General features: G+C 52.4%; 8 protein-coding genes across 8 annotated transcripts; 5 read left to right on the top strand and 3 right to left on the bottom strand.

Annotated features, from left to right (window-relative positions):
• Window positions 1-1,966: 1,966 nt before the first annotated feature.
• On the top strand, window positions 1,967-3,613 carry CTHT_0027940 (putative RNA export mediator protein; the record flags this gene model as incomplete). The annotated part of the gene is made up of 2 exons (XM_006693188.1): window positions 1,967-2,776; window positions 2,834-3,613. The coding sequence occupies 2 exons, from the start codon at window positions 1,967-1,969 to the stop codon at window positions 3,611-3,613; spliced, it is 1,590 nt and encodes a 529-aa protein (XP_006693251.1).
• A 345-nt stretch (window positions 3,614-3,958) lies between these two features.
• CTHT_0027930 (uncharacterized protein) lies at window positions 3,959-4,839 on the bottom strand (the record flags this gene model as incomplete). Its single annotated transcript, XM_006693187.1, has 3 exons — window positions 3,959-4,004; window positions 4,107-4,727; window positions 4,793-4,839. 3 exons carry the CDS (start codon window positions 4,837-4,839, stop codon window positions 3,959-3,961), a joined length of 714 nt encoding a protein of 237 aa, XP_006693250.1.
• Window positions 4,840-5,362: 523 nt separating this feature from the next.
• CTHT_0027920 (putative cis-trans protein) lies at window positions 5,363-6,105 on the top strand (the record flags this gene model as incomplete). Its single annotated transcript, XM_006693186.1, has 3 exons — window positions 5,363-5,687; window positions 5,754-5,880; window positions 5,934-6,105. 3 exons carry the CDS (start codon window positions 5,363-5,365, stop codon window positions 6,103-6,105), a joined length of 624 nt encoding a protein of 207 aa, XP_006693249.1.
• Window positions 6,106-7,653: 1,548 nt separating this feature from the next.
• On the bottom strand, window positions 7,654-8,824 carry CTHT_0027910 (uncharacterized protein; the record flags this gene model as incomplete). The annotated part of the gene is made up of 4 exons (XM_006693185.1): window positions 7,654-7,793; window positions 7,852-8,088; window positions 8,150-8,542; window positions 8,656-8,824. The coding sequence occupies 4 exons, from the start codon at window positions 8,822-8,824 to the stop codon at window positions 7,654-7,656; spliced, it is 939 nt and encodes a 312-aa protein (XP_006693248.1).
• Window positions 8,825-9,123: 299 nt separating this feature from the next.
• On the top strand, window positions 9,124-9,866 carry CTHT_0027900 (uncharacterized protein; the record flags this gene model as incomplete). The annotated part of the gene is made up of 2 exons (XM_006693184.1): window positions 9,124-9,330; window positions 9,390-9,866. 2 exons carry the CDS (start codon window positions 9,124-9,126, stop codon window positions 9,864-9,866), a joined length of 684 nt encoding a protein of 227 aa, XP_006693247.1.
• Window positions 9,867-10,186: 320 nt separating this feature from the next.
• On the bottom strand, window positions 10,187-10,970 carry CTHT_0027890 (putative tropomyosin protein; the record flags this gene model as incomplete). Its single annotated transcript, XM_006693183.1, has 3 exons — window positions 10,187-10,349; window positions 10,425-10,729; window positions 10,953-10,970. The coding sequence occupies 3 exons, from the start codon at window positions 10,968-10,970 to the stop codon at window positions 10,187-10,189; spliced, it is 486 nt and encodes a 161-aa protein (XP_006693246.1).
• Window positions 10,971-11,472: 502 nt separating this feature from the next.
• On the top strand, window positions 11,473-12,449 carry CTHT_0027880 (uncharacterized protein; the record flags this gene model as incomplete). Its single annotated transcript, XM_006693182.1, has 2 exons — window positions 11,473-11,734; window positions 11,800-12,449. The coding sequence occupies 2 exons, from the start codon at window positions 11,473-11,475 to the stop codon at window positions 12,447-12,449; spliced, it is 912 nt and encodes a 303-aa protein (XP_006693245.1).
• Window positions 12,450-13,599: 1,150 nt separating this feature from the next.
• Window positions 13,600-17,648, top strand: CTHT_0027870 (uncharacterized protein; the record flags this gene model as incomplete). Its single annotated transcript, XM_006693181.1, has 3 exons — window positions 13,600-14,250; window positions 14,342-17,474; window positions 17,545-17,648. 3 exons carry the CDS (start codon window positions 13,600-13,602, stop codon window positions 17,646-17,648), a joined length of 3,888 nt encoding a protein of 1,295 aa, XP_006693244.1.
• Window positions 17,649-18,860: the final 1,212 nt, after the last annotated feature.

The raw sequence follows: 18,860 nt of genomic DNA, 5'->3' as shown, positions 1-18,860 counted from the left end.
GCAGAAGTGGCTGATGATGAAGGAGGGTGCGAGTGAGGAGCAAGGAGCAAGGAGCAAGGAGGAGAAGAGATGGATGAGGAAGAGCCTCAAGCTTTGGTTGGGGGTTGGTGCGGTGATGACGATGGATGAAAGCTCACAGCACTGGCCTGCGTCCCTCCGCTGGAAGCCCACACAGCCCACACAGCCCACCTCACTCGCTGCCCCCCCCCCCCCCCCAAAGTGCTCGCTGCTCGCTGCCAGCTTAGAGTGCGGTGGGAAGGATGGATGCCCCAAGGCCTGTGCTCTTGGCGCCAATCCTTGGTGCTCTGTGCTGCCCCCCCAGCAGCCCCCCAGCTTGCTACCGAAACGGTAAGAAGTGGGGCTCTGGGCCCGCCCGCCCAAGTCTGAATCGCTGTGACGGGGCCACATCGAGTCTGCGGGCTGCAGCACATCCACCTTTGTTTTCTGACTTGCACCACAAAAGCCCCTGTGTTTGACCTCGTTTACACGCTCGTGGCCTTCGTGTCCAGGCGGAGAGATTGTGAAACTCTGCAGCTAAAGATACGTGCAAATGTGTCCTGCAGAGGTTGTCAAAACTTATCACTCATCCAGGGAAGCTGGTAGCAAGACAGTGGGAGAATGACTACCTAGCCCAGCCAAGGAAGTCCAAGCAGCCCCTTTCCCAGATCGGGGCCTCAAGCTTGTCTTTTCCTAAGTCCTGATCCCGAGAGATGCCAGGGGTAGCTGGACTGCGAAGCGCGGGGCAGCGGTCCAGAGCTCACGATGGATGGCAAAGTTGCCCTCCCATGATCGCAACATGTTGCCGCAGCACCACTGCTATGAGCGTTGACATGCTGATAGGCTAATGCAAAACTTGTAAATGCCGATTCACAGCGGTTTGTATAATATTTTGTTTAGTCAAAGGGCCAGGCCCTGTTTCACCAAATTGCTGGTTTTGCCTTGTTCCAGGGTTCGCGAAGCGATCAACCTCAAGTTGCGATGATGCGACCCTGATGGGGAAACTCACCGATAGTGTGGCATTGTGCTGCGGGGCAGAGGGCAGAGGGCAGAGGGGAGCTAGCGGCAGCACTCAGGGGCCGAGAGCCTGAAGCAGAGAGAACTGTAAAACCTAAATATTTTTTCAATAATAATGCATAGAAGTGAAACAAAAAGTCTTCTCATGGCATGATGGCATAGTCATCTCGGTGATTTGGTCATCAAAAGTGGGCTTTTGACCAAAGTGTGCACAGTGAATGGCCACATTCTGGTCCGTCTCATGAGTCTGCTGAGGGATCTTGTGGTTCTGGCAGCCTACTATTCCAGACAAATCTTTAGCTACACCTGTTCTTTGGAAGCGTCACATACCCACGGTAAAAGGCTGTGTTTTGCAATTCCCACACCACACCCAAAACCAATCGCATACACACAGAGAAAAGAGCGTTTCGAAGCACAGGAGCAAAGGTTTTCAACGATGCAAATCTGATTCTTATGCGTATAAAAGAATATCGAGACACTTCTTGACTTTCGGTCATCATCGTGGGTTTGTGATCAGAAGGTTCTTGGCTTCGGTGGCCTGTCGGATTGGGCAAAGAGACCCGCCAGCGGCACCCCTGATTGGCTGAACAAGGGGGAAAATGTAGCTCTAAGAAAACAAGTGTAGCGCTTCAAATCCTAAATTCTAAACATGATAACAAGCTACTCCATCTCCACGTAATATCAGGGTTAGGGTTGACGTGACTCCGGACCGCCCAGCATGGGCGTGGGCACGGTGGGCCCGATAACCCGAACCCGTAGGGTGTCTCTAGCAGGCGATTCATTACCCGAAACAGGTCTCCAACAAACCACCAAAACACTGCGCCTGCATAACCACTCTGGCGATCGCGGTTCTTGACCGAGCGCGACTACAACACGCGAGCAGCTCGAACGTTGACTTTGCATGATAATGGCCTGGTAGGGCAACGAGTTAAACGAAGTCAGGACTGCAGCAATGGCCGGTTCTTCTCCTTTAAATCATCACCTCTGGTCGAGCCCATCGCGAACGGTCGAAGAAATCCTCGCCGAAGACAGAAACTCCGAAGCGCGCCACCGCTACTTGCTCGAACTCGCTAGAAAGGAACATGAACGAGTGAGGGAAGAGGCAGCGCGCATATACCGTGAGCAGCTGGCTCGAGAAGAGAGGGAGCGACTCCTCGCAGAGCGCCGAAAGGAGGAAGAGAGAATCAGGCTTGAGCAACAGATTGCGGCTGAAAATGCCCGGCTGAACGCTCTCAAGGCAACAAGGATCGAGATTCCTCCATTACTACCGGATCCTGTGCCTGCTCCTTCAACAGTAAACGGAAAGCCGACTCTCCCTGCTGCTGTTGCGACTGAGGCGAAGCGCTGCCCTTCCGAGCCTTCGCTGGTGAACGGCATCGCCTCGAATGGCGTCGTCGAAGCGCCAGCAGCCGCTTCTATCAAGACCCTAGAACCTGCGAAGCCTGCGGCGTCAGCGTTTAAAGCAGCGGGCTCTGCTACGACTGCCGCGCCCGTTGCGCCTATAGCGAGTGTGCAACCATCGACAAATGGGGTCGTCTCGGCTGTCGCGTCTACACCCAAGACAGCTCCACCGGCTCCAACCGAAACACCTCCCGACAGATATGTTGAGATTCATAGGAACTTGAAGGGCCTCCGAAAGTATATGGCTGAGCAGGCCAAAACAAACCTTAAATTGAAGCAGCGCATGGGCGACATGAGGCGTGAGATCCGAAAGTCGGTTGGCCAACTCACCACAGGCGGCATGGCTGCCAACAAAGACAAGGTATTGCGATCACAACACCATGTTCACGCCGTGAAGTGCTGACCCAATAAATGGTAGCAACAAAAAATCAAGAGCATCCTCACCGAGGCTCTTTCCAACCAGGTCGAGTCTGCGCTAGTGGACCCCAACAACTTTGTTGTTGAACCCAGGAAGCCAGTTGAGGGGGCGACAAATAACGACCCTCTGCTTCCATCCATCTTTGTTTATCTCATCAACATCTTTGCAAAGGCTGCCATCTCCCAATTCATCAATGAAGCGGGAGCGCGGCCGGAAACCGCAGATCCCGTCGGCATTTGCGTGGCCGCCATCTTGTCAGAGCCTGATTTCTTATGGCGCGGGGCTTCCTTGATTGACATCCTGATTGCGAAGTTCCGAATTGTCTGCCCTGTCTTGTTTGGCTATCGAGGGAGCGAGAAGACGGAGCAGGGTAGACAGAGACTCGGCTGGTGGAAGGAATCAGGCCAGTGGATTTCCGAGCAACAACACATGGACCGTATGACAGGTCTCGGAGCCGGGTTCGCTGCCATCTCTCTTCGCAAGTTTGCTCTCTCAAAAAAGCAGAATCCTTACCCTCCGCGGTTTTATTGGATGGCAATGGCAAAGATCGTCAATACCCCTCCTGCTGAAATTTCCAACACCCAATGCGTTGTCTTGAAAGCGATGGTGCAAAACTACGAGGCAAAATTCATTGAATTCTACGGAAGCGCTGCCATTGCGGCTTTGCGTACGGCGCTCATTGACTTCCCTGCTCGGGCACCGCACAAATCAGCTGCGGTGAACTCGCTGGAGGTTCTGGCTCAGATGTTGAAGAGAGACACTGGGCTGGATCTTGGATAAGGTGTATGTTGATATGTGGGAGAATCAGTCATGGCGAGCTGGGTATATCTGGAGCATGTATCATATATACACATGGGTCAGGTCTGGCTTCTGAACTACAGGGATGACAGCATTGGTCAACCGCATTGCAGCGGCCCTAGGGGACAAGCTCGACTAACAGAAATCTAAGCATGTTGATGGCACCATCGTTGATACCCAAGTAGGAGCAAAATAGATCCATTAACGCCTTTGTGTTCAAATATCCCCATCTAGGTACTTGTCCTACTCCGTTGCAAACCCTATACAAAACCGCTGCTTTAGCAATAGAGGAAACGGAGGATATGTAAGTGAAGAAGTATCTAAGTTTTAAGCATGCCACCCATCGAGTGACCCAAACTTCAAGGCCCTCATGCTTCACAGTATCAAAAGCAGAATTAACAAAATAACCAGCACAATGATCAAAACTCCAATGCATAGGCTGCTCAGACGATCCTCGTTTTTCCGCATCACGTACCTAAGCTTGTCCATTCCAGTCTGCAAACGGCCCCCGACACGTTCAACCAATTCGTCTGCCACCTCGAGCATCTCACGCTGTTCCTCCAATTCGCGACCCATGTCGTCTGCTTGCCGCCGCAAGTTGCCCACGGTAACAAATACATCTTCCAGGTGTTCATCTTGCTCACGGAGCATCTGCAACTGCTGCTCGCGCTCGAATTCCGCTGCGTAGTCGGCAGAGCCGCCAGTCTCGCCATCTGGGATATGGAAGGTCGACGGGTCCGGAAGGTCGCTGGATCCGGGGGGGTGGGATTTGGACGACGTCCCCATTGCTGCCCCCTTGCTAGAGAGCTTCTTCAGCTCCTCGCGGATGTCGTCCACTTCGCCACCAACTTCCTGTAGTAGACGCTTGCGTCGCGCGATCTCGGCCTCGGAGAGTGCATATTGAGAGGGGTTGGCCTCGATCACACGAACGGCCTCGGTCAGGTCAGAGAGGTCCTCGGAAAGCGACTCGAGCGCAATATCGAGGTCTGCGCGGGCTGACGCTAGTTCAGGGGATGTCGCTGAAGTAGTAATCGAACGAATGCGCAAGTATGAGTTAAAGAGGGAGCGAGCAGACTGGAGCTGGGCAAGAACATCTCTGCAGTTGTGAGGATGATGTTAGTCCTGAGAGGGGTGGTGTGTTCTGTGCAGAGGATTACGCACTGTTGGACTTGGAGGAACGGGTCCTCCTCGTTGGTTGAGGACATCATCCCCGCGCCGTGGTCGGTCACGTTAGAGAGCGGATTCTGGCATCACAGAGCCAACGCATGCGCATATCGCCGAATGGTGTTGCGTACGCTGAAGACGGGGAGTCGAGTGATGTTGGAGCCGGGGCGCTGCAGCCAAAAAGGTGCCTTTGTCGTCGCACCGAAGCGTCGGCTTCCACACTGGGAACTGTAGACTCACCCCTGGGGTCGGCATGACGCTATCGATAAGAACACTCCGTCTTTCCTCTTTGGTATTAGACTGGTGCTTCGTGCTGCCTAGCCCCGCAGCAGTCGTGGACACTTCTGCGACTTTGGTGCGGGCCGGGCGGATACCCCTGTCGAAGCTGTTGCTAACGTGTTTGGGAGGGGGTCGAGATCGATAGCAATTGAAACGTAGCTTCAAATGCTGACGTTGCCTTTTCTTCAAATCCCCCACCATCCTCCCAATTGATCGGAATCTTTGCCAGCCAACATCACCAGAAGCTTGATATCAAGTTGTCCCCAAGCCAGACGCAAGAGTACCGCCATGTTCAACCTCAAGAAGCTGTTCCTCGCCGCCACCGCGCTGGTGGGCGCCGGCCTGTTCATTGCTCAGCCGGTGGAGGCCGTCAAGGGACCCAAAATCACCCACAAGGTGTACTTTGATATTGAGCACGGCGGCGAGCCTCTGGGCCGCATCGTCCTGGGCCTGTACGGCAAAACCGTCCCAAAGACTGCTGAGAACTTCCGGGCTCTGGCTACTGGTGAGAAGGGCTTTGGCTATGAGGGCTCTACCTTCCACCGTGTCATCAAGAACTTCATGATCCAGGGCGGTGATTTCACCAACCATGACGGCACTGGTGGCAAGTCCAGTATGTGTCTTCTCCAAAGTGATTACTGCTTAATTGGACGTGTAATGCTGATCACTGTGGCTGCAGTCTATGGCGACCGCTTCCCCGACGAGAACTTCAAGCTCAAGCACAACCGCAAGGGTCTTCTCTCAATGGCTAATGCTGGCAAGGACACCAACGGTTCTCAGTTCTTCATTACCACAGTTGTTACCTCGTAAGTAATACAAACAACTCTTTGCCGAGCATTGCTAATCATTCTTCCCGCAGTTGGCTGGATGGTCGACACGTCGTCTTCGGCGAGGTCCTTGAGGGCTATGACGTTGTAGAGAAGATCGAGAACGTCCCAACCCAGGCAAATGACCGCCCAGTCAAGGAGGTCAAGATCGTCAAGAGCGGCGAGCTCCCCGTCCCCCCTGAAGGTATCCACGTGGAGCTCTAAGCCTTCTCTTCTGTATATTGTGTGCACTTTGTCCTTTGTGCTCTATACCCTTGGCTTTGATTGTGGTCACACCCAGCCAGCATCCATCGCCAGCAATGACAATTAGTTGTTCCCTGTTGCAATGATTCTTCACTGTCCAGTTGGGCCATGTGCTGATTACTTAACTCTTGTCGTTCTCTAAACGGCTAGATTCTGACGAGTCTGAAGAAGCTCCACAGGCGCAGCCCGGCGATATCGACGGAAACCAAACTCGGCTTCTCCCAAGCAAGCTGTTTTTCTTTGTCTTGGTTCTCGGGTTGATTGCTCTGTGGATTCGGGCTTCAAAAAACCAGAAGGTCCGCAATACCATTGTCTATCCGAAAATGCGGTAAATGAGCTTAGAAGAGCGTAGGAGATTCCCTGTTGCTGATAATGGCCGTCGTGTGTTGTATTGGGGACGCTCCGCGATCATGTATTATCATCGTAGCCTCGGTAATTGCATCTGTGTTTCAGGTTGCCCCGTTCCAGGAATGCATTGATTTTTGTGGAGTTAGTTCAAAACTTCCACCGAGCAACCTCAGCAGTCATTGGCCTACACAACTCACATCTTAAAGCACAAAATGAAGGTCCTTACACTTAATTTCTTAACCTGTGCCGTTAAGGCTTGCAAAACCAAGCCTGAATCATTCCCGCTGCACCCAAAGGATGCAGAACTTGTGAGCGATGATGTGGAAATCAATCCTCAACTTTTAATAAATCTCCTGCCCCGCCTTGACTGGAATGCATTGAGGATAACGGCTACTGAGGTGAGTCAGACAAGCCCTTACAGTATTGTGCATGAAAGACAGGGAAAGGAAGTCTTACAAAATGAGGTCATTGGCCAAGAGATATCGTGATTAATACCACCGTGATCACCATTGCTCTTTCATTCTCATTCATCATACTTACTCGCTCTCTTCATCGGCTTTTGCTGACACTTGACATCACTACAGTTGGGCTTTCCCCAACTTCCAGAGCAGCCCCCGACAGCAGAGGATCTGCAGTCAGACGAAAAAGTCCTTAAAGACTTGCACACCCTGCTCATGGAGACACAAATCATGGAGGGCAAGCTGGTGTGCGCTGCTTGTGGGCACGAGTATGCCATCCGAGAGGGTATTGCAAACTTCTTGTTGCCAAGTCACTTGGTTTGAGGCTATCGGATAATGGGGGAGATAGTGGATAGGCAAAAAGGGACTAGGTTGAAAGCAAGAGGGAGTTGGCTATTTACTTTTCACTGTGGCGTTATGATTTATACTATTCTGCTATCAACGATCATCTAGCATTAAGTCAAGTCATCACTAAATGACCAGGAACTGTCATTTGCTCTGTGGACAGAAGTGATATTAAGTTTCAGGCCACCATGCGGAATACCTTGTCTCATCAAACGGTCACCTTGTGTTTAAGGAAGTCCAACACTTAAAGCTGATGCCATGACGATACCCAATTCCTCTGAACTCCAGCCCAAAGAGACCTATGCTGCAAAAACCAAACCAACCATACCATGTACAATGAGAAAGGAAATGCTGCTTTCTACATCTGCTTCTTCTGTGCCGCAGGCCCCATCTCCTTGTCAAAGGCACCATACGAGACCTGAAGGCTCGCGATGGCCTTAAGTCCCGCTCCAAGGATAGATAGAAGGATAAATAGTGTGATCAGTGCCATGAATACTCCTACAACTAACATTAGGAAAGGGCCCGTTTGCAGGCAAGAAAATATGAGGGAGCATACCTGGGGTGAAGAATTGATACTTTTCAAATAGAGATCTCTTATCCGCCGTAAACTTGGCTTTTCTATTCACGGGAACGATTTTCTCAGGCTCCGCAGACCAACGTTTCTGCTTCAGGTTTGCGTCGACAACAGGAGAGCTGAACTTTGGCTGGTACGGCGTAAACTCGTTGGAGTCTGAGAACATTATAACTGTGTAGTCGTCATCCAGAGCTTCCAACAAGCGTCCAAGCTCGTGGTCTGCCACAAAGTGTCAGTAACTGAACCGGTGTTTCATAAGGAATCGAGAAACCAAACATACCATTGTCCCCCAGGATCAATTTCCGTTCTTCGTCCGCGCTCCCTACGGCCGGCAGATGCTTCAAGCCTAACTTTTCAACTTCGACGTCCACGGCACGTTGCTTAGCGCACACGTCCTCAATATACTCGGCCAGCGATTGCACAGACAGCTGGCCAATCACCTCGGCGACACTAAACACCTTGCTTTTATCCATGGAGGAGACAGTACGACAGAGGTTCGGCATGAGGCAACCACCGCTGCTGGTTTCGTCGTTAATGTTTTTCCGGAGATCAGCCGCATGGACGTTAGGCTGCGAGACGAGAATATACCGCCGGGTTGGGCATTTTGCGAGGAGTTGCTTCACTGAGGTGAAAACGGAGTCGGCTGTCTGAAGCTGAGGGGTGTTGGGAGCTGCTGGCAGGCTTGTCCTATGTTAGTACTTGGAACCAAAGATGAGGATTCAGGCGAACAAAAATTGGATAAGTGATTTAACTTCGAGAAAACCAAAATCTACCCGTAGGCTTGACCTTTGGTTTCCCCGGATAGAGGGTGAGGGGTGAGAACGGTTGTGTAGGGAGGCAAGGAGAGGTTGACGTACTTCGCCGTTGAGAACAAGACGAACGGTGATGAATCTGAGAAAGCGTGGGCCTGGGCTGTCGCACAGGCCAGCAGCGACACTGCAGCAAGCAGATGCATTGTGATGATGCTGGTGGTGATGCTGATCACGGCCGTCGGCTCACTGTTAAAATAGAGGTTGGTTGACGATGTTGCATGGCTGGCTGGCGAGCTCCTTGTCTTGGCACAGTTGCATCATGCCCCTGGGTTCGGGTTGAATTAGAATTAAAGGCGGTGTGTGGTGGCAGAAACTCCGATAAGCAGATTTGTCTTGTACCCACTTATGCATGAAGTGCAGACCCGCGAAGTTGCTACCAACAAACAAGCTACATTTCTAATTCTTCACAGCTTGCTTCCAACCAACCCGACACATATCAGACATGTTTGGGCACCCAAGGATACGAAAGGCAGCACCCCTGCCAAAGAAGAGAAAAACAGAGCCTGCGGTGGAGGAGATCACCTTTGACAAAGAGGCCCGCATTGAGTATCTCACAGGGTTTCGGAAGCGCAAGCAAGCTAGAATCAAGCAAGCCAAGGAGATAGCAGAAAGGAAAGCTCGTGAGGAACGGCTTGCAATAAGGAAGCAGGTTCGGAATACTCCAGGAGTGTCCGATTCGAAAGGAAACATCTATTGACCGCTCTACAGCTCAGGGAACAAAGGAAACAGGCCGTCGAAGAGCACATCAAAGCCATCAACAAGATTCTACGAGAGGCCGAGAGCGCTGGTACCGGCGATATCAGCGAGAGTGGCTCGGAGGGGGAATGGGGAGGTTTTTCGGACGCTGAAGATACAGGTGTACCGGAACCACCGCCGCTTGATCTCGAGGAAGAGTATATCGATGAGGATAAGTATACAACGGTCAAAGTAGAGGCTGTGAGCGTTGACCGGGAGGGAATGCACAAACCACAGCTGGATAGCTCGTCAGACAGTGAAGGTACAGATCAAGAAGGGGAAGAGGGCTCACAGAAAGGAAAAGAGCAAGTGGACAAGGAGGCGTCCGCAAAACGGATAAAGAACCCGACTAAAAAGAAGAAGAAGAAGTTTCGGTATCAAAGTAAGCTTGAAAGGGAGTTTGAATCCCTCAAGCAGAAACAGAGGGCAAAGAGAAAACGAACAGTATAGATACCTAGTAAGTAGGCAGCCTGAACTGCCTCGAATGCTCTGCAGCTCTGGCGCAACACGACAGATACACGCACATACTGAACCATGTCTTGCTGAAAAATGGGGGGGCGAATGTGTTGATTATAGTAATGAGTCGCAACTCAGGGTAAGTACTCGGTGCAGTGTGACAGGGACCGATCCATCTCCAACTCCTACTCTCCGTTGATGAAGTGACAGGCCGTGAAGTGACGGGGAAAGGAAACCCAATCACCAACAATCCACCACACGCGGTCGGCAACCAAGCGCCCCGATGAATCCAGCTTGGTGCAGAACGGCTGCACTTAGATGGCGGCGATTTCGTTCTGGAACTCCTCGAGCTCCTTCTGGACTTGAGCGTACTTCCGGGCCATCTCCTCGTACTTGGCCTCCCACTGGTCGCGTTCCTGCTCGAGGGCCTGGACTTTCCGCTCGAAGTGGCCCGCCCTGACGTCGGTCTGTCGCAGCCTGGATAGAGCGAGTGAAAAAGGCGGTCAGCATGTACACCTTGCCTTTCGGTGTGCTCGGGTGGAGTCGACTTACTTCTCGTTGGCCTCCCGCAAAGTCCGGTCCGCTTCTTCGGCCTCTTCCTCGAGAAGTTGGAGCCTTCGAGTCAGCGCTTCGTTCTGGGTTCCGGCCTGCTGGCCCTCAGAGGCCTGGGCCTTGAGTTCCTTGACTTGCGCCTCGAGTTTCTCTACCTCGGCCTCCAGAACGCTATTCTTGTGCGTGAGCGAAATAATCTCTTGCTCCTTCTGCAGGTTCTCCTGCTCAAGCTGCTTGATCTTGGCCTGGAGCTCCTCGACCTTGGCCGTCGCCTCCTCCGCCTCGAGGCGGAGCTGGTTCATTTTCTGGAATCCGCCGCATCGAGTCAGCCAACTGAACCATCATCGTGTAGACAAGTAGTTGAGTATAGCGTAGTGTTTTGGCCTCCACGCATCCACAGGGAGCGACGAGATGGTACGGGATGGCGACGGTCGTGATGGTCGAGCGTGCTCATCGTTGAAGGTGTTGTGAACCCAATGGTGGGGCCAAACAGGGGTCAGCTAGAGGGAAAGGGGGAAGCAGACTGACCTCCTTGATGCGATCCATGGTGATGTGGTTATCTGGCGTAGGGAATCGAGCAGAGAGAAAAGAGGGAGAGAAAAACTTGTCTAGAAGCAAGAAAACTCAAAGCAGGAGTGTCGCAAGATGTGGGAGGTGGTTTGGTTGAAGAAAGAAGACGGTGGACAACAATGGTCGTTGGCGGAGGAAATGAGGGACCACTCATGACCAGGGGGGAGCAGTGCCCCTCTCACCCCCCAAGCGGCGGTGTTCCATTCGTTGCGGTGGCCTGCACTCTCTCTAGTTCCGTCTGTTCGACCCCGGCAAAAGTGGTGGGGCACCTTGCAGCTCGCGGTTGCTGTGCCAACGGTTTGTATCACTTGTTCCCAAAAAGGAAGACCGCAGGGGCAAATGCTGCACGAACGCGACGAAGCCGGCGTTCACACGACTTTCCCACTACCTTTTTACGCTCGAGTCGGTGTCGCATTTTGCACTTACACACCACACCGATATACAACCGAACATCTTATTCAAAGTGGATATTGTGACGATGCTGGCAGCCCACCACGACCAAGAGAACTTGTACACCCACCAGGCGGGCGCCTCGAAGCCTCAGCTTCAGGCTAAGACCCCAGGTGCCCGATTTCCGAAAACCCCGCTCAAAGTTCCGCTGAACGACGAGAATACTCATCACGGTTTCGGCGGGAAGAATGTCTTGAAGGCAAAGGGCAACAATGAGAATATTCTCACCATCGGGAAGGGCGGTCATGTCCTCGGAAAAGGAGGAAAGCAGGCCCTGGTGACGCCAGCGGGTATGAGCAAAGTCCTTCATGACACATAGCATGCCATCATTGAAGCCATACTAACCATCTCACAGGACCTCGAACTGTCCGGGCTCCTCTGGGTAACAAGACTACTAATGCAAAGGCGAGAGCTACTCAGCAGACTCCTGCCGGCAAGGTGATCCTTCGCGACCCCCAGAAGACAGCTCTTAAGCCGACAACAGCCGCCCGTCCGAAGCTTGCTGCCCCCAAGGTTGAAGCTTCAAAGCTCGAGGTGCATGTTGATAAGGATCCCCTCCAAGTTGAGGAAGTCGAATATGCACCACCGAAGCCCAAGGAGATGCCATATGAATCAGATGTCTTCCCCGAAGGAGTATTGACCTACGAGGGCTTGAAACCCGGTAGGCTCTTCAAGGGTTATTATCAGTATTATTTTAATCCTATCGGTGAGGATGGAAAAACGCTCCAGGAGCGGGACCTGGAGGAACAGCAGAAGCATTGTTTTGAGCGAGGCGAAGAAAACATCCTAAAGGATATGGAGGAACTCGACTGGACCATTGGCGACCTTCCGGAGAGCAAAGAGGTTTTGAAGAAAAGAACAAAGCGAACTCCTCTTTCGGCGGCATCGAGACCCTCTGCTAAGGGCCTCCTTTTCTCGAAGAGCAAGCCGAGTACCTCTGCTGCTCCGGCATCTACCCTCCCCGTCCGCGAGAGGCCAACCGCTATAGATGCGTTGCGCGTTTGAAGGAGGAGGTGGGCATGGCGGTATATGGTTGGCTTAGGGTTTTTGTTATTCATTGAGTTTTCACGTCTAGGTGATTGTAGGTCTTGGGTTTTGATGTACATAAGTCGTTGATGGAGAGGTGGTTACTGTGGGATTGGGAGCACTTCAGGGGAAGGATCAGGATGATGAACCCCAAATATCCATGTGCGCTTTCTCTTGTTATAGAAATTGATGTCTATGTTTTGTACCATATTACAGCTAACATGTCCAAATGGAACATGTTCGCAGTCCTTTTCCCTCTAGTGCCTGTGAACTTCAAATGCTTTTTTCGAGGTTCCGGGGTTTACGATCACAGGGCTCACACAAAAGCGCGATCCATTGCCCACGAGACTGGGACTGAGAGAGAAGTATTAGAGCTCATCAATAGGCCTGAAATCTTTATTTTGCTTACAATGCCTGAGGCCATGAAATGGCTGCAAGAATCCACTTGCTGTGACAATAGTTTGCCTGAACAAAAACACATGGACATTGACCCCATTCCAACCTCCCTCTTCCTGCACCGCCACCTGCCTTTTCAAGTTCCGCCACACACACCGCCACATGATAGCAGCGCCCCACTTTCACATTCCTCCCGTGCATTGATTGATCACCTATCCTCCATTTCAGGCGCTCGGGCCAACTTGCACGGACGCATTTTGTTGGAGGCCAGCCAACCAAGTTTGGCTTAGCGAGAAGCAAGCGCCTCGCGACTTCACACGCCCTGGAACGCTCCTAAACTTTGTGACCTCAACTCCTTTCCGCTTCACCCTCTAGCAGCCTCAGCTCGCCATCCAGAGCTGCCTGCACCGTTTCGCGTGGCCAAGGCTTGTCGCATACACTCTTTGGAGCTTTTGACATACTGCTTCTCTCACGAAGGCTGGATCCAACCGTGCCTGGGCTCCCAGCGGCGACATTCTGCGGCGCAAGTTCAGCGGCTCTCCTGCTACAGACACAAAGGTCGGTCGCGCGGGCTGCACAAGCGCGCGTCATTCTGCCAACATACCGCAGCCTCATCGTTATCGAGCCGGCACTCCTGCACGACATATTTCTGCACCACTCCATCGCTGCACCGTGAGCCCCGGATATGTCGGCATGAACATCGAGGGAGCGCCCAAAGTCATCGGTTCTTGCCATGTCTCGCCCTGCGGGTGCGAGCTTCGCACAGTTCTTCCCTGCCGCCCCTAGGGCTGCCAGGGACAGGGCATTGGAGCGCGAACGGGCCAAAATCAACTCGCAGGACTCACCTCTCCCACAGGCTGCTGAAGCCTGTGGACAAGACACTGGTTCTACCTCTGCTGGCTCATATCATCGGCATGGCCCTGCTGCCAATGGAGCTCACCCCTCAACTGACGACAGCGAGTCGCTTCCAGGAGATACTCTCACTTCTAGTGGATCGGCAAGCTCACATGCCAGTTCTAGTTCTTCACTGTTTTGTGCTCTCTCTCGACCCGGCACCGCCGCGGCTTTCAAGGGCTCAAGCAGCCATCTCACTCCTCCCACATCCGATGGCTCGCCTTCCTCATATCCCTCAGCTTCTCTGCATTCCAAGGCACAGTCGACTGCTTCCCAGCCCACGGACGGTGCGGATTCTTCAATGTCAATACCCAATGGGTCGAGCCATGATCATTCAGCGACCTTATCCAAGCTTCCCAACCGCCTGCCACCTTTCGACCCTTCCCACAAGGTCGTGTGTGTCAAGTGCAAATATGATCCTGCCCTGGATGCCACGATCTCAAGCTCTGAAAAGAGGAAAAGGAAACCCGAATATGTGGAGTTTGGATTGGTATGTACACTCAATAGCATGAATACTCTCACGATACCGAAGGGGGAGCGTCATCTTGAATGTGAATTAATGGCTAATACTATATGTGTAGGGAACTCAAGATGGCGCTCCCCCCTCGGACCCCCGTCTGGCCAAGGGCGGGCGGTTGAACTACATCAATGTCGACTTTCACCTACCCAAAGCTCGACTGCGCCATGCCCCCTACATGCTGAAGCCTTGGAAGTATGACCCCAAGACCTCTTGCGGCCCGGGCCCGCCGACCCAGATCGTTGTGACTGGCTTCAATCCCTTGATTGCCTTCTCCAAGGTGACCGCCGTGTTTGCTTCATTTGGTGAGATTGCTGAGAGCAGTAACAAGATGCACCCAGAGACCGGGAGCTATTTGGGCTTTGCTACCTTCCGCTACAAGGACTCGCAGCCCAACCGCCATCGTCCGTACCCCATTCTTGCGGTCGATGCTGCAAAGCGTGCCATCGAAGCCATGAATGGAAAGAGGATCGAGGCGAACACGGTCCGTGTGGAGTATGACCCTGAGGGTCGAAAGAGCTCCCGTATGCTGGAGGAGGTGCTGAAGAAGGGCGATGAGACTTCCTATCCCTCAATCGAGCCTAAGATTCCAACAGGCCCCAAGCCCAAGGATCTCACAGCGGGCCCTCCTCCCACCGCACCCAAGGGTCCAGCTGCGCAGCGCGGTAGCCTGATCAATGTTAATGGTGTCTGGATGCCAAAGCCTAGGCCAGATTCCATCATCGAGCATGAGCCCATTGCCCCCAAGCTCAAGCATGAACCGTACATTTTTGTCGCCCACGAGCATGTCCCCGTCATGCCCACCACTGTTGCTCATATGAAGAGACGGCTGAAGCAGTTCCGGTTCGATGATATTCGTGCCGACAGATCGGGCTACTTCATAGTCTTCCCAGACACAGGTTATGGTCGCAGTGAGGCAGACCGCTGCTATCGCGCTGCCGATCGAACACCTTTCTTCACATATTGCATGGTGATGGATCTTCGTCGCTACGGCACCCTTGGGAAGAGCGCTCATCCTTCCGCTTCTCGACATCGCAGTCGGACTCCAGACCGGCGTCGGTCAGATGATGGTCGCTCTAATCATCATCATCATCATCATCATCATCATCATCATCATCATCATGACCATGACCGCAGCAAGAGAGATGAGGAACGAGCCAAACGTGAAGAGCAAGAGCGGCGTAGGAGGGAAGAGGAGGCAGATTTGGAGGAGGAGAAACGGCAAAGAGCTAAGAATTTTGACCCGGTTCTTGAGGCCACCGACGTCATCGTGCGAGAGATGAAGGAACAGCTCATCAAGCACATCCGGACCAAGATTGCCGCCCCTGCTTTGTTCAAGTTCCTAGATCCGAACAATCACATCGCGAAACGCCGCAAGCTTAACTTGGAAGATCCCCAAGGTGCCGGACTGCCGCCGATTATTTTGGACGATTACGAGGAGGGATCGCCTGTTGGCACACCGAACTCAAGGGCTGATCCCATCGAGCGGCGCACGGGTCGCCTTGATATTTCGACTCTCCCTCGGATACGCAAAGTCAAGACTGCTTCCGGCCTTCCGGCTCGCAAGTATGGCTTCAACGATCCATTTGCCCGTAATCGACCGCCCACTCGTGGCAGCGCCTTCCGGTCTCTCCATTACCGTCTTAGGGATGACAGTGAGGATGAGTCTGATGATGAGATAGAGTTGAGAACGTCTCTTGGCAGGGACACAGAAGAACCGGAGTCGCGGCCGAGGAGTCGCATGAGCTCGGATGACGAGGGTACCAGAGATGACTTTGGGTCGTGGGGCCCTGGAGATGATGATTCCATTACAGAGACCAGCTTTGTGCTCAATGATGGCTCAGTTCTGCCAAAGAAGAGGAAACTGGATCTCCAAGTGGAAGCAGTTGTCAAACGGCAAAAGAAGTCTGACGAAGAGCTTTTCGGGGCCACTGTGGACCGCATCGAGAACGAGTTCGTATCAAAAGAACCCTCGCCTGAGGAGATACCAGCTCCTCCTGCTCCTTCACGGCAAACAGACGTGCTTGTGGAGAAGGAAACAGATAGCTCTCGTCTTCCAACTCCCCTGCCACAGAGCACAAAAGCTCACAAAAAGAAAGCCGCCAAGCCGAAGAAGAAGTCCAAGAAACAGCTGTTCGAGGAAAGAGAGGCTCTCAAGCGACAACAACAGGAGATTTATGAAAAGGAAGCGGCTCAACAAATTGAGGAAGGTGAGGAAACAAAATTGGCGGTTGAGGTCGAAGATGAAGCCAAGAAACCTGAGGTTGTTGGAGAAGAAGAGGAGAGGGCGGACTTGGATGAAAATCTCTATCCGCCAGAAAAGGTCCCTGCTCTCCAGCTTCCTTCAGACTTCCATCTCGAAGTGGCAACATTGCAGGAATTGGGCCTTGGTGAATACGATCAACCAGATCTGGACAAACTGCGCAAGAAGTTTGGTCCTGGCAAGCTGGCCGATGCAGAGCTCTGGCTGTGGAGAAGAGATCGCATCCGAGAGTTCAACTCATCCGACGGGTCGACGAAGAACCCGGTGCGCATTGAGGGTTACTATGTCCCCAATTCGACCGGCTGCGCTCGGACTGAAGGCGTCAAGAAGATTCTCAACTCCGAGAAGGCCAAGTATCTTCCTCACCATCTCAGGGTTCAGAAGCAGCGCGAAGAGCGGCAGGCGCAAAACGGCAAGAATGCCAAAGACGCGGCTGCAGCGGCTGCGGAGGCATCACGACTTGCTGCCGAGAGCATGGTGGCCAAGGGCAACTCGCGCGCAAACCGTGCACACAACCGGCGGTTCGTTGCGGATCTCAACGACCAGCGCAAGACTCTAGGCCAGGACTCGGATGTGTTGCGGTTCAACCAACTCAAGAAGCGCAAGAAACCTGTCAAGTTTGCGCGGTCCGCGATCCACAACTGGGGTCTGTATGCGATGGAGAACATCCCCAAGGACGAAATGATCATCGAGTACGTAGGCGAAGAGGTACGGCAGCAGATCGCCGAGCTCCGGGAGAGCCGGTATCTCAAGAGCGGCATTGGCAGCAGCTACCTGTTCCGTATCGACGACAACACGGTCATCGATGCGACTAAGAAAGGTGGCATCGCGAGATTCATCAATCACAGCTGCATGCCAAACTGCACGGCCAAGATCATCAAGGTGGAGGGCAGCAAGAGAATTGTTATCTATGCCCTCCGGGACATCGCGAAGAGTAAGTATCTCTGCTGTGGCCTACATACCTTTGCAGACGGGGCGAGATCGGCTGACACAACGTACCACAGATGAAGAATTAACGTACGACTACAAGTTCGAACGCGAGCTTGGCAGTGCCGACCGGATCCCTTGCTTGTGCGGCACGGCAGCCTGTAAAGGTTTTCTCAACTAAGATTCGCGACTCTGCCTGCTTGTACCTCACTCATATATTTCTTCACCGATTTACGTGCTCATTAGTACTTCATGGTCATATCAACACTTTGGGGATGGCGATCGACGGCCCTGATGTGTGGTTTAAGGCGGCTTGGAGCTGGATAGAGGTCATTTCGTATATGGAGATCATGGTTAATTATCGCTCTAGTGTCTTACTGCAGAGCAGCACGGAGAGGGGCTACTTGATGTTGGACGTTCTGGCTGGATGCTGTCCAGCTAGAGAGGGAGGTGCAAGCCGCTGTTTGTGGAGGTGGGAGAGGGTCATAATCGAAGAGACGGGATGATAGCTCCCCTTGCTCTTCTACAGTCCCATCTCCATGCATTCAACACGGCGCTGTTGAATCCAATTGGTATTGAGTTTTTCATTCAAGCTTTCGTTAGTAAGGTGGTTTGAGTTGATTGAGTTGAGACCAGAATTCTGGGACAGGTTCACGGTTGGGACCGGGGGGTATGGAACAAAATAAATGCTTTAGGGCGTTAAGACAAAGTGATGTGTAGTCTACTGTGTAGTGTATCTAACTATTCGGTATTGTTGGTATTAGATGGCTTGGGGTTAGGGTGTTTTGATAATGCGAAGAGATTTGCAACCGAGCATTCTCTGCGAGCGTCGGATACCGATTGGTATGAGACGCAGCAAGAGCATTAGGCAAAAGAGAGCAAGGAATGCATATGTCATAAATTGTACACTCAAACATCACTGGATAAGCAAGTACCAGAATGTGAGGAAAGTAAACATTGGGGCCAACTGTGGTGTAGTAGAAAGAAGGTAGGGAAATGGCCCCTGTCAGCTAGTTGGTTTGAACTGCATCAGTTTTCTCAATGCCTATTTACCACCGAGCTTTGTCTTTTTTTTTTTTAACTTTTTCTCTATGATAAGTGGTAACTGTACAAAGGCAAAAACCACACCGCACTAGCACACCAAACTCAGGTATTGATACTTAACTACCTTAGTTCTTACCTCTTATCTTCACAGAAGCAACACGAAGTACAGATCAAAGCTCGGGCCAGCAACCACCTCCATCATCCGTACCTCAGTTAAGGACCTCGAGCCTTGGTCAGACCAACAGAACATTCGAAGCATCCCAGATCTCGATATCCAACGGCCTGGCATTACAAACTACTTAACATTCGGACCGACATCAGTGTACGACGCGGCACACGATACAAGCTA

This window comes from Thermochaetoides thermophila (genome assembly GCF_000221225.1).
Source record: "Thermochaetoides thermophila DSM 1495 unplaced genomic scaffold scf7180000011816, whole genome shotgun sequence".
NCBI lineage: Eukaryota > Fungi > Ascomycota > Sordariomycetes > Sordariales > Chaetomiaceae > Thermochaetoides > Thermochaetoides thermophila.
This window is presented reverse-complemented; position numbering and strand designations above follow the sequence as displayed.